General features: G+C 36.2%; 1 protein-coding gene across 5 annotated transcripts in view; it reads left to right on the top strand.

Moving 5' to 3' along the window:
* GRIA4 (glutamate ionotropic receptor AMPA type subunit 4) overlaps positions 1-15,605 on the top strand; it is a 353,850-nt gene that overhangs the window by 267,717 nt on the left and 70,528 nt on the right. For all 5 annotated transcript variants that reach the window (XR_011233664.1, XM_069468990.1, XM_069468992.1 and 2 more), the window contains 3 exons: positions 6,698-6,856; positions 11,705-11,872; positions 13,108-13,212. Coding sequence is in view for 4 of the 5 variants with exons in the window: in XM_069468990.1 (XP_069325091.1) it covers positions 6,698-6,856; positions 11,705-11,872; positions 13,108-13,212 (432 nt within the window). In the remaining variant the exon portion in view is untranslated. The remainder of the gene's footprint in view (positions 1-6,697; positions 6,857-11,704; positions 11,873-13,107; positions 13,213-15,605) is intronic.

Below are 15,605 nucleotides of genomic sequence, written 5' to 3'. Positions count from 1 at the left end.
ATTGAACCTTGTACTGAAGGTTCTAGCAGGGGCAGTCAGGCAAGAAAAATAAATAAAAGGCATCTAGATTGAAAAAGAAGAATATTTTGTATATAAAAATCCTACAGAATCAAAAAAAAAAGTATAGAACTAATGTGTTCAGCAGGGTTGCATGATGCCAGGTCAATATATAAAAATCTATTATATTTCTACATACTAGCAATAAATATTCTAAAATTAAATTAAGAAAATTCCATTTATAATTTATGATTACAATTTACAACAAATAAAGAACTGCTACCTAACCAACTCATCAAGGCTGATTCAATGGCATTTTTAAAAACTGATTTCTGAAACAATACTTCTTACTGGTTACTGAGTGGCTACAAATATTCCTGATTTAAAATATTCTGTAGACACAATGTTGAAAACCAAAGCAGAAGGTATGAAGTCCAACCCATATTTACCAAAAAGAGAAGAATGAAGCTAAGCAGACCTCAATATGTGATGCATTGAATTGTATCATGAATTTATAAGCATGCATTTTTGTAAAAGTCAAAGAACTCCCTTATTTAAACAAGGTTAACTCCCTGGAGAAGCTGAGTTTAAATGCAGGTATTCATTAGATTCTTTTAAAAGGATAATCCTCTAAACCAAGAAACAAAGTAAGGAATGTTACAGAAATAGTGGTTTCCTAATGGTCACTAAGTTCTTTCTTTGGCTGAAATGCAGAAGGAAGAATCCATGTATTTAAATAAAATAATATTCAATTTATTTATGAGTAAAGATACAAATAGGTTGTGAATACTCTTTGGCATTATTTAAAATAGTCTTGTCGTTATCTATAAGTTGAACTTATCTTTTTTAATTAATTGCCATTCCATCACATGCATCATTCTATCCTGATGAAATGGGAATAGATTGATGTTTTCCATGTCCCACTGATATTCTGAGCCTTTGCAGCTATTGCAGTGTGCTGGCATCTTATCTCCAGCCAGGCCAAAAGAAGTGAGAATCCTCTCCCTTAGTACTCTAGCCTCAGCCTGCAGAGGGTTCAACAGGGACCACAGGGAGTTGTTGACTCCATCTGAATAGCATGAGCTATGCCTGATATCTGAATGAATGGGCATGCCCCTCTCTGATTCTTGAAATTTCTCTGTAATTATCACTACCACTGTCCTTAACAATTTCATATAAATTATGAGCAAAACTTAGAAGAAATAGAAGATTGCTGAAATCTCTTTTTCTTTTCTAAGTCCTATATGTGCATTGTATGTGGGTGCATGTATTTTTCATTTAGACGAACATATCATCTAGCAGTACTGGTGAAAGCATATGGTATCTCCAATAGATTAGGCTCTGTTCTAGAAATTTCCGAGAGACTTAGACGCAGGAAAACCATCTGTCTGTTGGTTCATTGTAGTGTGTCTTTCAGGGACTTAAGAATAAAATCGCTTCCCTACTTTGGCCCTAGAAGTTTTCTTTTCCAGTTATTTTTTCACTTTCCTGCCAGTTATTTTTTGAAGATAAGTACAATTATATCATTTCCCTGCTTAAATTTTTTCTTTGGCTCCAGGCTGCAAATACAGTAAAAGACATCAGACCCTTCATGATCAGATTCTTTGTGGGTTTTCCAGCTCTACCTAATTCTTGCCTCACCTCTCCACAGAACTTGCATTTCTCTCAGAATAACATACTGTCCCAGCTTTGAGTCATTGCCCCAGTTTTTACCACCTTCTAGCAGAGTAAGCATTCAAAACCCAAGCACTAGTCTACTTAAATCCTTTAGGATAAGTATTTACACCATTGAACTTGATGTGCAAAAAGCCCTTTAAGATTTTACCCCTACTTAACCCCAGAATTTCTTTCCTACTCCACCCCACATGTCCTTTCCGCAAACTGAACTAATTCCCAGACAGCTAATGTAGCTTTCCTCTTCACAACTTTAGCTTAAGCTGTCATTGCACTAAGGAGGCATTTACCCCATCCAATCCTAATCCGTAGTCACTGTCAGTTCTTCCAGAAAGCCGTCCCTAAATATCCACTCTGATAGTCCCTCTTCTGGGTTCACGAACCACCCTGTGTACCAATAGTGTAGAATTCATTCATTTTTTCATTCATCAAATTATTATTTTACACCTCCTCTGTAGCAGATACTGTCCAACATCCTATGGCACAACTGCAAATAGGACATTAGCACACTGCAAGTTCATTGAGGGCAGGAACAATGTCTTTCTTTTTTTTTTTTATGATATAAAAGTGTCTTTATCCTTACTCTTTATCTGTTGAACTTCTGCTTATCCTCTAGCACCCAGCTTATGTCAGTATATTTGTTTTGTTACCATAAATTGTTTTAATTCATTCTTAAAGATAGATGCTTATTTTATATGTTGGAAAATGAAGCTCAGAGTAATTTACCCAGGATCACACAGATTTTAAATCACAAAGACAGGTTTGAAGATCTGGCCTGTCTGGTTGCAAAGAATAAATAAACAACTTGTAAGTAGCAATAATGCCACCAAGTGACCATTCATTTAAGTATTTCCCTCACTGCCCTTATGGGGGAATCTAGCCTTAGACACATATTGTTCTATGTTCATATTCATTCTTCCTCCAGCAGTCAGATCATTTAAATATGGCTACCAATAGCAACCAGGGGCTGTTGTCATTTGTTCCTCCTGCCAGGGATATTCTTAGAATCTTTTTCTCATTTATATTTTTAATTTTTTAAAATGTATTCAGTTTATACCTAGGAAAACATCTGGCTCTGTCATAAAGTATAAAATTTTAAAATGTTCAGGATATATAATTTAAAATGAACTGAATCTATTCCTTACCTATCCCACACCACACCACACACACACACAGCATTCACACCTCATTCAGAAGGTAAAGGATTTATGATATAAAGAGCAAAGTGACTTGTCTACAGTTAGGTTAGTTTCAGAGTGGAGACTAGACACGGTTCCCAAAATTTGCAGTCTAGCATGTTTTTATTCAAGTGCAATGACCCCAGTTAAGATTCCATCAACTCGGTAAAATTATTTTACTTTTTCCTTTGTGTTTCCTCTGTTGTTCAACTTTTCTACATTGAGCATGTCTGACTCTACCATCTATCTACATGTGCATCAAAAGTCCATACTTGGCCGGACGCAATGGCTCACGCCTGTAATAGCATTCTGGGAGGCCAAGGCGGGAGGATTGCTTGAGCTCAGAAGTTTGAGACCAGCCTAAGCAAGAGCGAGACCCTGTCTCTACTAAACATAGAAAAATTAGCTGGGTATTGTGGCATGTGCCTGTAGTCTCAGCTACTCAGGAGGCTGAGGCAGTAGGATCACTTCAGCCCAGGAGTTTGAGTTTGCAGTGAGCTATGATGATGCCACTGCACTCTAGCCGGAGTGACAGAGTGAGACTGTGTCTCAAAAAAAAGAAAAAGTGTATACTTTAAGTCAATTTCTTAACAAACTAAGATTTTTACCATTCAATAGAATGGCAAAATCAATACAATAGATTTTCCCCATGCTATTTGATGTTACTTCTGTTAACTGCACCAGGGCTGTCTTGATGTGATTTAGTCAACCTAAGGACATGAAATGCAAAACACAGCAGAAATATTTTCTGAATCAGATAAAACTTAAAGAATGAACATTTATTAAACATCAGTGATGTGATAGACATTAATTTACATAAATAGTCATCAAGATATCTGATACCTACAATTTCAAACATTTCCTTCCCCCCGCCCCCTGCCCCGGCCCAGAGGATATATGAACTGCAAATGGAAATTAAAAGGAAAACCAGGATGGAAGTTAATTTGGAGAGGGCTCATTAACCATTGTGAAATCCAAGCACCATAATAGCCCAGTTTCACAAGTAGAAAGCCTTTTCCCTCATTTCCCCCCACCCTCAGGAACATTAGTTACTTAGTTACTTAACCACTGATCTCCCCCTGACTGTGAAGTAATCAGTTTTATTACAATGTTGCCCTAGAACTATCAGTCCATGATATTCTTTGGATAAAAACTGAACTCTAACTGGCCACCAAAGTAACTGTTTCTAAGACAACTACTTCACAGTCTAGATCCTATCAATTTTCTATAGAAAATTATAAGAAAATGTATGAAAGGAAAAATATTGCCTATACTCAAACAGACATAGCTAAAATAAACTGAGCCACACACCATTCATTCACATCATAACTGAAGGGGGTTTATAATCAGACATGACGGTTTTCTCCTTTACCTTCAGCAGGATGGAATTAGAGAAATGTGGGCTGTTATTTATCAACTAGACTTTGCATCAGATGATTTTTCTGAAGGCTGCAGATTTGCCTGATTATCTTGCAGCTGTGGATAACACTATGAAAGAAGGCTTGGCAGACCTTCTATTTCATTCATGGCTGAAAGAAAATAATAATGTCATCAATTAGCAACTAATGCAATAGTTGAATTACTGTGGCTTTTAGAAAACATTGGAATTATTTGACTGCCTGTGGGTCTGCCCTATAGTCTGATAGAAGCAAACAAATGTTCCACTGACATTTTACTAGCTAGAGATTGATGGACAGTGTTTTTCCCATTTAAGAAGCATAGATTTGCTTTCTGGTGTCTAGTTTCTTCATCAATGAAATGAGAATGCTACTGATGAGCTGTCAAATTACTTGGCACATAATGGGCATGAAATAAATATTTGTTGAGTGACTTAATTAATAATAGTGATCATTTACTGAATTCAAACCAAATGTGCTACTTTAGTATTGTCATTCTCATTTTGCATGTGGGAAACCTAAGGTTAGAAAGTAATAGAGATGGGATTCAAAGCCTGGGCCTTTTTGTATACAGTATCACCTTGCCCTTCCTACAGACACTCTGATAATTAATAAAATTAAAAACACAGGCCTGTTTGTAAGAATATTCAGGAGCCTAAGGTGAAAAAGGCAAACTCAGGAGTCAATTTGTCTGGCTGGAATCTTAGCTGTACCATATATTTGCTGGGTGACCTTGGATAGTTTTGCTTGACCTTGATGAGCCTCAGTTTTCTTATCTGTAGGAAAAGGCTAATAAGAGGATCTATCTCATAACCTTGTGAGAAATGAACTAAATAGATAATCTGTGTAATGTGCTTAGCACAGTGCCTAGCACACAATAAACTCAGCATCCTTATTAGCTACCAGTTCATATACCTGGGTCTCTCAACAGCAATTTTGCTCAATTGCCAATAGACTTGTCTGTTTTTTCTTAGATAGCCAAATGGCAATGCACAGATGTTGGCTAGGAAGACAATCTCCATTATAACATTATAAAGTAAGAGGAGGAGGAGGAAAAGGGAGTGGAGAGAGGAGGAGGAGGAGGAGAGAGAAGAGAGAGAGAGAAAGAGAGAAAAGAAGGAAGGAAGGAAGCAGGCAGGAAGGAAACAAGTTTCCAAAAGTATGGCCAAGGTGCATTCATGATGGGCCACCCCAAGTCCTCATTGGTTCCTACTCTAACTGCAGGGTTACTTGTATGGATTTTACTTCCACCAACAGAATAGACAAAACAATTTTACTTAATTCCTTCAGCAAAATTTAAGGACATTAACATTTTCAAAAGAACTGTACTAAATACAAAGAGAAAACAAACAAACAAACAAAAGGCTCAATTACATTTTCTACAAACACATGTGTATGTGTATGTGTGTTTTACTTTTCTCTGAGCTAATACCTTTGCCTTTATTAATTTACTTCCTTAATATTGCTTTTTGGCCTCTTCTTGCAATTGTTTACTTGTTTTACACTTTGTGTTGAGTGTGTAGTTTTGTAAGACACCTTAAGTACTTTGTGGAAAAAAAAGGGGTCAGCTAAAAAACGATAGATAGATACATAGATACATAGATGATAGATAAACATAGATGGATGGATAGATAAATAGTTAATAGATAAGAGACAGATAGATATAGATAGATAATAGGTAGTTATACATAAATGGATAATAGATGAACAGGTAGATGATACACGGAAGGAAGGAGAGAAGGAAGGACTTTTTAGAACTTTTGAAACCTAGATAACTACCTCCAGGCCAAAAGAGAGGATACTCTTCCCTCCCAGCTTCTTCACTTCACCTAGTGGACACCTTTTTTTTTTTTTCCCACCACACAGAAGTCCATGAACGGCCCATCTTGCTCTCTTTTCTTGCACTACCATTTCTCAGGACTCTGAGGGCTGTAGTGATTAATGTAATCAAAGCTTTGACCCTCTCTGGCTCAAATTACCGGCTACGTCTGCTTTTAAACCAATTTGTAATTAAACAAAAACCCCTTAAAATGGTCTCATCCATCACAGACTCAGAGTACCATAATACCTTGATATTACCTTCATATAGTAGATGTCTGTACGTATCTACATCAGAGGGAAATTATGTCCTTGACAAGGAGAGTTTCAATGCTATCATATTCGTTTCCTGTACCCCCCTTCATACTTCATAAACAGCATTCAGAGGCATCCAAGAAATACTCGAGTTGAACTGAACTAAAAACATTTATATCCTTGTCTCATGTATTGGATTTTGAATTACAGAATTTAACAGCCAAATCGACATAATTAGACTTTCCACCTCTTTTTAGCCATTTTTTATTAGAAATCTATTTGGATGTACATATTGGTCATTAATTCATGTTTCTATCGAAGAGCTCAATTGTATACTCATGAAGTAAATTTAACAATCTTTTATATCGATTTTTATAGGGATTCAAGGATATTTCTCTTGAAAGGTTTATACACGGTGGAGCCAATGTTACGGGATTCCAGTTGGTAGATTTTAATACGCCTATGGTAACCAAACTAATGGATCGCTGGAAAAAACTAGATCAAAGAGAGTATCCAGGATCTGAGACTCCTCCAAAGGTATTTGTTTTTGTGTAATGTATTGTTGATATTTTAAAATGTTAAGATAGAAAGTTCATTATGCAGTTCTTCCATTAATATTTTGTCATAAATCACCATCTCTGGCTTAGGAAAGAAGCATTTTGTCATTATAATGGTATGGTATAAGCCCCTAATCATTTTTAAATTTCTATTTTTAAGAGTAAAGTTGTCAGACATTAGCTCAATTTACTATTATTATTATAATAGTTTACATATGAATTTCCTTGAAGAAATTGTATGTTTTTAAAAAAATTTTGTTAATTAAATATTTCCATCATTAACTTTTCTACCTGGATGAAAACTGTATATGCAAAGTGATTTATAATGAGTAGGTAAATCGGGAAATTGGTAGAAATGTAAAATGTGCAAGCATCTGTAAAATTTCTCTTTCAATTTAAAGTTAAAGCATCAAGTTGTTTGATTTTTTTTTCTGACAACATTGCAAAAGTATGTAATTAATATTTGCAAAAAATGCTGGCAAATTTCTGATTACAAGTACATTTTTTCTCACCTCAAAAGATAGATGACTTTCTTAGTCATCATATAAATTATGGCATAATGTTTCTTAAACTTCAACTTAGTGGTTTTGAGCTCCTACCTAATAAGGCATCATCATCATCATCATCAACAACATTTACTAATCTCTCACTGAATGAGTGTATGCCAGTAAAAAGTTTTAATATGTAATTTGAAAATTCAAGCCTAGAAAAACTAAGATCTAGAGGTAGAGAGTCTCAGCTCTTCCAGTTCCTAATTATAACATTTTTTCCTACTGGTTATGTCAATTTCCTCTTTATGATATTGGAAGTTGGTTATCTAGCCATACCATCTTCACTATACTATAGAATTATGGGTTTTCAAAACAGAGCATTTATTGGATGTCCACTATTTGCCAAGCACTGTGGTCCAACACTCCGATTTTACTGATCAATACATGCAAGATAGTAAATGGAATTGTTAATTGGCTGTCCTTGAGTCAGGGACCAGATTCATGGAATACCCAGGACAGAATCATTTTAATGTCTCCTATTTGACAATCTCCAACTAGACTTGTTTATGCTACAGCTTTGGGCTCTTTGCTGTATAAAAATCTATATAATTCTCTCATCATTCTCACCTCTTGGCATGATGTTAGGCACTGGGTGGCCATTTAATAAATATATACAGCACAGTTAATTCTGATTATTCATGGCAGTTATATTCTATAAAGTCTCTTCAAATACTGAATGAGCATATATTCAACCATTGCTCTCAGGGGAAACATAGGGTTATGCTGTGCCGGCCTTTTGTTACAGACCTTTTGTCAACCGATTAGTGCATAACCTTGTTTTATGTGTGTTACTGTTTTAAGAAACCCTACTTAATATATTGTTGGTTCATTAACATTGAACTCATGGCCAGCATCACTGTGACTCACGCCTGAATGAAGCTTATTTAACATGCGTATTTTCTCCATAAGGCGCATCACAGCCTTCTTGCGCTTAGGAACACTAGACAGCACTTCCTTCAACACTGCGCTTTCAGGCCATTTTAAACAGTGAAATCGTCAGCAAAAAAGCACAAAACTGCAGAAAACATGGCACTAAATAGACCACAAAAAGGACACTTGTATGAAAGCAGAAACAAGAAAACAGTGTTTCCTTGTTCAGCTGCAGCTGGGACCTTGCATGTTGGATGACTCCAAATTTTTACCACTCCACATATTCACAAATAACCCCAAAAGTGCCACGAGTATCGATTTGGGGGGGCGGGGGGGTCACAAATAAATGTTAGCAGTCGGAAAATTCAAAAATATAGAATCAACAAATAATGATGATTGGTTGTAATTAATTAAATTGTCCTTTAATTGTTTAGTATTTCAATCAAGATTAAAAGTGGGACAAATCTTCTGAAATAAAGATCTCCCACGGTATAGGCCAAACAGGTCTTTCCGATGGCATCATGACCCGCTGCTCGCTTTCCGATCCTCCAGCTAAACTGAGCTGCCCTACGTTCTTCCACTCCTGATTAGTCACTGTGTCCTTGTCCTTCTCTTCCACCTGTCCAGATCCAACCATCTTCCAAGGCTTTATCTCAAATTCCACTCTCTCTATAAAACTTTTTCTTATTTTTCCAGTAAATATGATTCCTTTCTCCTTTGTGCTCTCCGTAATATTTGATTGTGTAATTCTCATCAAGGATGTACCATAATTATTTTGTATACTTAATGGTTCACTTCTACAAACTCCTCTGGGGCAGCAACCATCTATTACTACTACTCACCTTTGTAGTTCTCGTGATTTCTAACCAGTGTCTGGTACATTTTCAATGAGCTCTCAGATACGATATGAAATTTAGTCCTCATAATGACTACAGGAAATAGTCATTATTATCTTGTTTTATTTGGTTTCACTCTGTTCTGTGCTTCATAGCTGAAGAACGTGCCCCACACCCCCATGAGCCTATGAGTAGCAGAATTGGAATTCATCCCAGCTCTTTCTTCTCTAAGCCCATACTCTTCCGACTGCACTATGATTCTGAGCAACTCTGTCTTGTTATCTACAAACCTTGCTAAACAGAACTCATTCCATCATTCTAATCACTGGGTCACAGCAGTAAATAACTCTAGGCCACTATTTGCCCTGCCCCAAACTGAAATGTTTAATAAGAATTTTCTAGGCCGGGCGTGGTGGCTCACGCCTGTAATCCTAGCACTCTGGGAGGCCGAGGTGGGCGGATCGTTTGAGCTCAGGAGTTCGAGACCAGCCTGAGCAAGAGCGAGACCCCATCTCTACTAAAAATAGAAAGAAATTATATGGACAGCTAAAAATATATAGAAAAAATTAGCCGGGCATGGTGGCGCATGCCTGTAGTCCCAGCTACTCGGGAGGCTGAGGCAGGAGGATCGCTTGAGCCCAGGAGTCTGAGGTTGCTGTGAGCTAGGCTGACGCCACAGCACTCACTCTAGCCTGGGCAACAGAGTGAGACTCTGTCTCAAAAAAAAAAAAAAAAAAAAAAGAATTTTCTAGATGCCATTTAGAGGTTGTGTGCCCATAAATATGGCTCCCTGGACTGTAGCGCAGTAAGACACGTGGAAAAGAATTACATCCTTTGAAAAGGTAAAACTGGTTTAAACTATTGCTTCTTTCCATCCATCAGCTCTATGACCTGTCAAATTCCAGGCCTTTGCCGCTCTGGCTGAATGTTTGCTTTATTCTGCACTGCACTGTGTGATGTGTTCTTTTATCTAGTTCACTTATTCTATAAAAATGGATGAACTTTTTAAGAAACACAGCAAGTGCATTTGCTTTTTGGTGCCATCTCTTTCTCTGTATTGAAAAAACAGCAATATTTTTCTTTTCTCCTCTCTTGGTCCTGAAATACCAGCATTGCGTTTTCCTTTTGCCCTTTATGCCTTTAGTGACTTTCACTTTATTTCTTATTTTTATTTTCTTGCCTTACAAAAAGATGATTGATGGCTTTCTCTACTCAAAGATGTATTGGTTCAGGCAAGGGAGGAGGTATGATCATTTTTGGTGTAGGACTTTGCTTAACCACCTTAATTTCCCTCAGCTACCCCATCCCAACTGTGAGGTGGCATGCCTGTCCTAAGCCTGTTCTGGCATGTCCCTGGAGGGATATATAGCAAAGCTCTTAATTTGCATGGTTCTTCTAAATCCTTCTAATACAAGCATTTTAATTAGGTCCTATACTATTGAAAAGTTCTTTGTTAGAATTAATATTCCTTATTTTATCCGTGCTTTAGTTTTTCTCCTCCCTGGAATGCTGGCTGCTATGCCTAATGTTCATGCTCCCTAAGTTTATGTCTACAATTGGAATTTCAAATGATTTTTCATTTATAAGCAGAAAATCAAGGAGATCATCTTCCACTTTCCACAACATAAACCTGCTGCTGGTACAGGCATTGACTGTGTTAATCATATGGAATTGACCATTTGGAATTTCTGAAAGAGATAATGTAGTTTTTGTCATGACTAGTATTTGCTGCTCTGCCATGCTTCAAGAAAATTGTGCTCTATTGCCATGTGTTTAGTAATTCTCTAATCAAACTCTATCAAAAGTGATGCCCTGTTCTTTTTTATTTTCAGCTTAAACAAGTTGCATTTTCACCTCAGTCTTTCCTCACTTCCTCTCCAAACCTTAATAATCTTTTCTTGGGGGCTCCTTCTTTTCCCAAAGAGAAGCATGAGGTGTTCATCAGAATACAGAGTCTATACTACAAATCTCCACTTTGATCCTAGGTTATATTGGAAACTGAAAGAAATGATTTAACCTTCCTGAGCACACTCATTGGGTATAACAATACCCATTCCTGTTTAGCACAGTGACTGATGCATACACATTTGTTGAATAAGTAGATGTTATTTTTGGCATCATATATCTGAATAACAATAAACAGTTCCATTCATTCTCCTGGGAGGCTGAACAAAGATATATAGCTCAAGCTCAACCACAGCAACTGATTACAGGGCAGGCTGCAACAGCATTGCACTTAGCCTTTTATACTTTACCTGTTCACACTTGGACACAATAGGAAAACCTTACCTAAAACTCTTCCTTCTTCCAACTGATGGAAAAACTGTCCATCAGAATTTTTATTTTTCAGAGTGGGATTTCTCCTTTTTAAGTCAGGATGATAAGTGTTGGCATAAAGTCTTTGTATTAAAGTAAGAATAGAAATTTCTGAAGCCAGAGTCAATTAATTATCAGTAATTTAACTGTACTAAAGACAGGATGGTGTTGTAAGTCATAAACCCACAGAACCCTCATTCCTAGTGCTTGATAAGATTTTAACATTTTCCACTATCATCATTTTCGTTTGGTTAGTACACCTCTGCTCTAACTTATGATGGAGTCCTTGTGATGGCTGAAACTTTCCGAAATCTTAGAAGGCAGAAAATTGATATCTCGAGGAGAGGAAATGCTGGGGATTGTCTGGCAAATCCTGCTGCTCCGTGGGGCCAGGGAATTGACATGGAAAGGACACTCAAACAGGTAACTCACAGTTTTACTTAAGCTCAATTTATTTCATGGTCTTGTTTAAGTTGAATGTTCAAGAAAACAGACTAATATATCTGAGCATAAATATATATAACAATTGCTATTTTAATATATCAAGAGTTCATCATTTTTGAGACACTTCTACATAGAATACAGAGTAGAATCTTGCTATTTATATATTATGTGGATGCATAGTCCAGATAAATTAGGTTATGCTAGGGTAATAAACAATCCCAAATCCCAGTGGTTTAAAACAAGGGAGCTTTGCTCACTCAGACATATGCTAGATTAGCAGGGACACTCTGCTCTTTGTAGTAACTCAAGGATCCAGGCTGGCAGAGCAGCTACCATCTTCAATGCTGCCAAGGGAAATAGATAGTTGTGGGGAGATTTTGAATTGGCAATTAAATACTGTGGCATTTGTCATGTCTATTTACAATTCAGATGTCATAAAGAGTCGCATAGGTCTAACTAACCACAAGGGGTTCAGGAAGTACAAGCCTACCTTGGACCCAGAATGCAAAAGAACCAGAATATTTAGCAAACACAACTGTTGACTGACTACCTAAGTAGATCTTTAAATTGCCTTGTAATCTTGGATTAAATAATCAGTTCATTATAGTCTTTTATAGTTATACTGACACTATTTTTCAAATGGGGGGGTGTGTATATATATATTTGTTTAATATTACAGGTTAAATCTTCCAAAATGCCATGAGTTTAATATATAAGTAAAAGTGAATTAACAGGAAATTTGGAATAAAATATATTTGAATATTTTCAAAAATGTGTTTCTATGTTTTAGCTTCTTATATCTTAACTTTAATAGTAGAGATGTGAAAATATGATCTGGCATGGGTATCTGGGCTATTTGATTCATTATGCGGATATATAGATAAAACTGAAAAGTAACTGTAAATAAACCATATTTCCATTCCTATAAAAATACTTTATAATTGAGGAGGAATTCTGTTAGTTTAAATGGAAACTTTATAATATTAAAAAGAAATAAGACATATTAATCTTCTATGTATATAGCAGACTTGCTTATACATCCCTTTGATATTCCTCTTTCATATTCTATCCCAACAGCTCAAACACCCAATAGCATTTCAGTAAGCTGGTTATAGTTCCACATTCTTGTGTAGTCATAGCCTAGCAGATGAATTTGAGATTTCTATAAGTGAAATGGCAAATGAATACACGTGTGGATTTTCTTTTTCTCTCAGGTTCGAATTCAAGGGCTGACAGGGAACGTACAGTTTGACCACTATGGACGTAGAGTCAATTACACAATGGATGTGTTTGAGCTAAAGAGCACAGGACCTAGAAAGGTGAGCCAGACTCAAACTGAAGGGGAAAAAAAAAGATAATTCTCTGTTTCCATGTTTGTACTTGACATTTTTAAAGATTTCTAGGAGAAAGATAGCTGGATATTCTACACTTCCTCTTTTTTTCAATATGAGTACTTACAAATACTGTGGTACTTTCTTGATAATCTATGCTGAGATAAATTCTTGCATCATGTAATTGATATCTAATGATATGCTAAAGCTGAAACAAAGTAATTCATTCACTGTTTATATCCTTTATCCAAAATGGAAGCAATATTTTGGGAGGGGGGCAGGCTCAGCAAAACAAATCCCACAGAACAAAATTTATTCTGCAGGACTGAACACAGTGCAATAAAAAGGTATAAGCATCTCTATGTGGTCATTTATGAAATCGTTAGAAGGAGCATAAAGAAAACTACTTCTAAAGCATCTAAAAAGTGCTTTATACAATGGAACCATACAACCCTACCACAGTAATTGGTTATAAGTGTTTTATAGCTAACACATATAATTTTTAACATTCCTTTTCTCTAGGATTAGCTAGGATGCTCAAGGAAAGAGATATCCAAGTTGACCTTATCTAAAAGCTGTATTTGTTTCAACACTTGGCTGTTTAGGAAAACTTTCCAAAATATGCTTCCCTGCTTTAATGTAATAATGATAGCTATAATTTATGAAATGCCTGTTAGGTCCCCAGCCCTGGACTTGATGCTCTGCATAATTTAATCATCATAATGAACATATAATTTGAATATTATCTCCCTTTTTTCAAATGAGAATATTATGGCCCAGTAAGTTATCTTCTCCGAAGCCTGTAAGTGAGAAAACAAAGATTTTCATTCAGATATGTCTGACACCAGAACGTTTCCATATGATGCCCCACCTGAATAGACCCTGCTCTAGAGTAGTTTGTGTTCTAGTAGGGTAGGAAATAAGAAGTTCCAAATAACAATTAAAGAGAAGGCATGTGAAATTCTTTTTTTTTTTTTATTTCAATATATTTAGGGAGTACAAGTGCAGTGTGGTTGTTACACAGATATATCTTATAGCAGTGAGGTCTGGGCTGTTAGTGTACCCAACACCTGAGTAGTGTGTATTATATCCAATAGATAATCACCGTTCTCCCACTCTCCCAACTTTGAAGTCTTTGCTGTCTATTATCCCACTCTGTATGATCATATTACTCATAGTTTGAGTCCCACTTTTAAATGAGAACATGCGGTATTTGATTTTCCATTCCTGAGTTACTTCACTTGGAATAGTGGCCTACGGTTCCATCCAAGTTGCTGCAAAAGATATTTCATTCTTTTTTATGGCTGAATATTATCCCATGGTGTAGATATACCACATTTTCTTTGTTCTCTCATCAGTTTGTGGACACTTAGGTTGATTCCATACTTTTGCTATTGTGAGTAATGATGTGATAAACATATGAATGCAGGTGTCTTTTTGATATAATGACTTCTTTTCCTTTGGGTAGATACCCAGTAGTGGGACTGCTGGATCAATGGTAGATCTACTTTGAGTTCTTCGAGAAATCCCCACACTGTTTTCCATAGAGGCTGTACTAATTCATATTCCCACCAAGCATGTATAAATGTTCTCTTTTCATTACATCTGCCCCAACATCTATTGTTTTTTGACTTCTTAGTAATGGCCATTCTGACTGGGATAAGGTGGTATCTCATTGTAGTTTTAATTTTCATTTCTGATGATTAGTGATGTTGAACATTTATTCATATGTTTGTTGGCCATTTGTATATCTTCTTTTGAAAAATGTCTGTTCATGTTGTTTGCCCACTTATTAATGGGCTTATTTGTTTTTTTCTTGCTCAGATGTTTGAGTTCTTCATAGATTCTGGATTATTAGTCCTTTTTGGATACATACTTTGCAAATAATTTTCCCATTCTGTAGGTTTTCTGTTTACTCTGTTGATTATTCCTTTTTCTGTACAGAAGCTTCTTGGTTTAATTAAGTCCCATTTGTTTATTTTGGTTTTTATTATATTTGCTTTTGGAGTTTTAGTCATAAATTTTTTGTCTAAGCCAGTGTCAAGAATACTTTTTCCTAGGTTTTCTTCTGAATTTTTATTTGAAGCCATATAGCAAAAACCAACTGATCTTAAACACACAGACAAAAAAACATACATTGAGGAAAGGATACCCTATTCAATCAATGATGCTGGGAAAATAGGATAGCCATATGCAGAAGAATGAAACTGAATCCCTATCTCTCACCATACACAAAAGTTAACTCAGGATGGATTAAAGACTTATATGTAAGGCATGTGGAATTTCTAAAGAGGAAGAGATCACTTTCTCTTTAGCTGGAAGAAAACAAAATCAAGGAAGGCTGCATGGAGGAAGTGGGATTTAAAGTTAGCCATGAAGTT

This window comes from Eulemur rufifrons, chromosome 6 (assembly GCF_041146395.1).
Source record: "Eulemur rufifrons isolate Redbay chromosome 6, OSU_ERuf_1, whole genome shotgun sequence".
Lineage (NCBI taxonomy): Eukaryota > Metazoa > Chordata > Mammalia > Primates > Lemuridae > Eulemur > Eulemur rufifrons.
The sequence above is the reverse complement of the archived record's forward strand: the minus strand, read 5'-3'. Positions and strand labels throughout refer to the sequence as shown.